Here is a 3,312-nt window from a genome sequence, read left to right as displayed (position 1 = left end):
TGCATATTGTATAAATCCACCACGGGACATATACATCTTATATATATAGCCACCACGGGACATATACATCTTGTATAAATCAACCACGGGACATATACATCTTGTATAAATCCACCACGGGACATATACATCTTGTATAAATCCACCACGGGACACATACATCTTGTATAAATCCACGGTATGACGTATGCATATGGTATAAGGCCACCACGGAACATACATTTATACATCTTATATATATAGCTACCGCAGGACATATGCATCTTATATAAAGCCACCAGGGGACATATTAATCTGATATAAAGCCACCACGTGACGTAAACATCTTGTATAAAGCCACAACGGGATATATCCATCTTGTATAAAGGCACCACGGGGCATATACATCTCATACAAAGCAACCATGGGACTTATACATCCTGTATAAATCTACCACGGAACATATATAGCCTGTATAAATCCACTATGGGACATATACATCCCGTATAAATCCACTATGGGACATATACATCCTGTATACATCCACCGAGGAACATATACATCCCGTATAAATCCACTATGGGACATATACATCCCGTATAAATCCACTATGGAACATATACATCCCGTATAAATCCACTATGGGACATATACATCCTGTATAAATCTACCACGGAACATATATATCCTGTATAAATCCACCAAGGGATATATACATCCTGTATAAATCTACCACGGAACATAGATATCCTGTATAAATCCACTATGGGACATATACATCCTGTATACATCCACCACGGATCATATACATCCTGTATACATCCACCACGGAACATATACATCCCGTATAAATCCACCACGGAACATATATACATGTATATCCCGTATAAATCCACTATGGGACATATACATCCCGTATAAATCCATTATGGAACATATACATCCTGTATAAATCCACTATGGGACATATACATTCCGTATACATCCACCACGGAACATATATATCCTGTATAAATCCACACATTTAATATCCTAGCTGGAATGGGATGTGTGAACGGTTCAATAGAACTGTACTGAACATGTTGGGAACATTGGATCCGGAACTGAAGTGTGAGTGGAAGAAACATGTAGGGCCCTTGGTACATGCTTACAACAGTACACGGCATGAACAGACTGGCTATAGTCCATTCTACCTTATGTTTGGGAGGAGGCCATGGTTGCCAGTGGACTTAACTTTTGGGATTGAGAGAAAGGAGAAGAATTCAAGCCCGTGTAAATATGCGGATGAGCTAAGAACCAGACAAAAGTCAGCTTATGATGTTGCCACAATGAGTGCGGATAAAGCTCGGGGGAGACAAAATGATAACTACGACAGACGGGTACGCGGTTCGAGCATAGTGTGTGATGATATAGTGTTAGTTAAGAAGTTGGTGCATGAAGGGAAACATAAGCTTGACAACAAGTGGGGAGATAGAGTGTATGTGATTGAACAACAAGAGAACACCGAAATACCGCTATTCACTGTCAGGCCGGAAACAGGAACAGGTCGTATAAGGAAGCTCCACAGGAAACTGCTACTACCAGTAGGAGAGTTATTCTCCACTGTTGATGAGAGCGGGGATGTGGACCCTGATCCTGTGATTCTGAAGCCAAGACTTACACGGAACGGATCTATGGATACTGTGGAGAAGCTAGTCATCAATGGAGCTGATGATGGTCCAACAGCTGATCTAGTTAGCACTTCATCCAGTGCTGAAGGGGCTAGAAAAGTTGGCATGGACACTGGAGTTTCTTCTGACGTGGATGATGACCCATTGTCAGATGAAACTGAGGGTGGGAGCGGTGCTGATGACGATCAGACCTCTACTGCAGAGGATCACCAGACGTCGCCCGGGAGGGTCCTCAATGTAACGTAAACTGAGCGTGATTGCTGATATTTGCACGAGAAGACAGACTACAATATATACAAGATTTATTTACAATTTGTACAAGCATGTATATTAACATTTATTTATAAACACGCTCATCATACAATCTTACATACAACCACTCCGATACATTCATAGACACATAAGCATAAACACATGAACAGACACCCTATTCCCTACAAGTCTCTAGAAGGCCACCACAGTTGAACACCGAGTCCACACAGGTACGTTGTTAAGCTCCAGATGAACATGAACAACAATGTCTCCGTCATAGGTCCCTCGGGATCCAATCAGTGCCGTCTTATACAGCAGAACAAAATCACACACGCAGTGCTCAATATACATGTACTGAACATGGTCAGCATCCACAACAGGGAATCAACGTTATAGTAGAACAGAATCTCTACGTCTGTAATGATGATCCCAAGACGTTGAATATCTCAACAACTGTGACGTCATCAATAACTATGTCACGTCTCTGCCGCGATGTGTATCACCGCTCAGACATACATGTACCACGCAGGTTATGTCAGTCCATCCTTCCAAGACAGAGAAGGTACACAATAGGCATAAAGTTCATAGGACGAGTAGGATCTCGGAGTACATAAACTAGTACAGCTATTCGGCCCTCGGCTCTAGGCCTCCATACAATAGGTGGGTAGTGATCATGGTCTCATCAATTACGGTGTAGGCCCATCAAGCTACAACAATATAGTAATTACAATTTACTTTACAGTTATATTTTATGTAGTAAACTATTTAAACATTATATATTCCACACTACATATAAGCAAAACCATACTTGTAAACATACTAGATACTCGCGCTAATTTACCGACGACACACAATACACCGCACGTGCCTCAATAGTACTAGATCACGCCTGACAATACAGGTAACTTTTAACGACTATAAAACACTATAAACGCACTCAAACTGGCAAATATAACAACAGACAACCTATTGATAACATTATGGGATAATATTGGGTTATATTTGATGGAAATACTTACCCCAATCTGTAGTTTGGGCGTCGAACAGGGCCACGTTCCAAATACCCGCTGCTAGGTTGTTTACCTGTCCGCCTGTACTCCCGCTTACCTGTTGCTCATGTGCACATACCCTGCCGCGGTCTCAACAGTTGAGAAACGGCGCGCAATTTAAAACTCTTAAAAACAATAATTAGGACTAAAACAAATACATACAAGTTACAAATACTTACACACACTAGATATGGCATGTGACACTCAACTCTTCGGAGGGGGAAGAAGTGGCACTTGTCAGTGCCAAGCACCGAGGACCTAAGAGACCGATACCTGTTCCCAGGAAAACTATGAGAATGCATCAGCCCTCGACTTGGCAAACCTCCGGTGAATTTGTTATGCGCCAGACACCAGTGCAACCA

The 3,312-nt window shown here is 41.9% G+C and overlaps 1 protein-coding gene across 1 annotated transcript; it reads left to right on the top strand.

Moving 5' to 3' along the window:
* The first annotated feature begins 1,058 nt into the window (after positions 1–1,058).
* On the top strand, positions 1,059–1,895 carry LOC117316316. The gene has a single exon (XM_033870856.1). The coding sequence runs from the start codon at positions 1,059–1,061 to the stop codon at positions 1,893–1,895; it is 837 nt and encodes a 278-aa protein (XP_033726747.1).
* Positions 1,896–3,312: the final 1,417 nt, after the last annotated feature.

Source organism: Pecten maximus, chromosome 18 (assembly GCF_902652985.1).
Source record: "Pecten maximus chromosome 18, xPecMax1.1, whole genome shotgun sequence".
NCBI lineage: Eukaryota > Metazoa > Mollusca > Bivalvia > Pectinida > Pectinidae > Pecten > Pecten maximus.
The sequence above is the reverse complement of the archived record's forward strand: the minus strand, read 5'-3'. Positions and strand labels throughout refer to the sequence as shown.

Excerpts from the sequence above, each read along its gene's own strand:
- LOC117316316 (XM_033870856.1), top strand. The coding sequence starts at position 1,059 with ATGTTGGGAACATTGGATCCGGAACTGAAGTGTGAGTGGAAGAAACAT.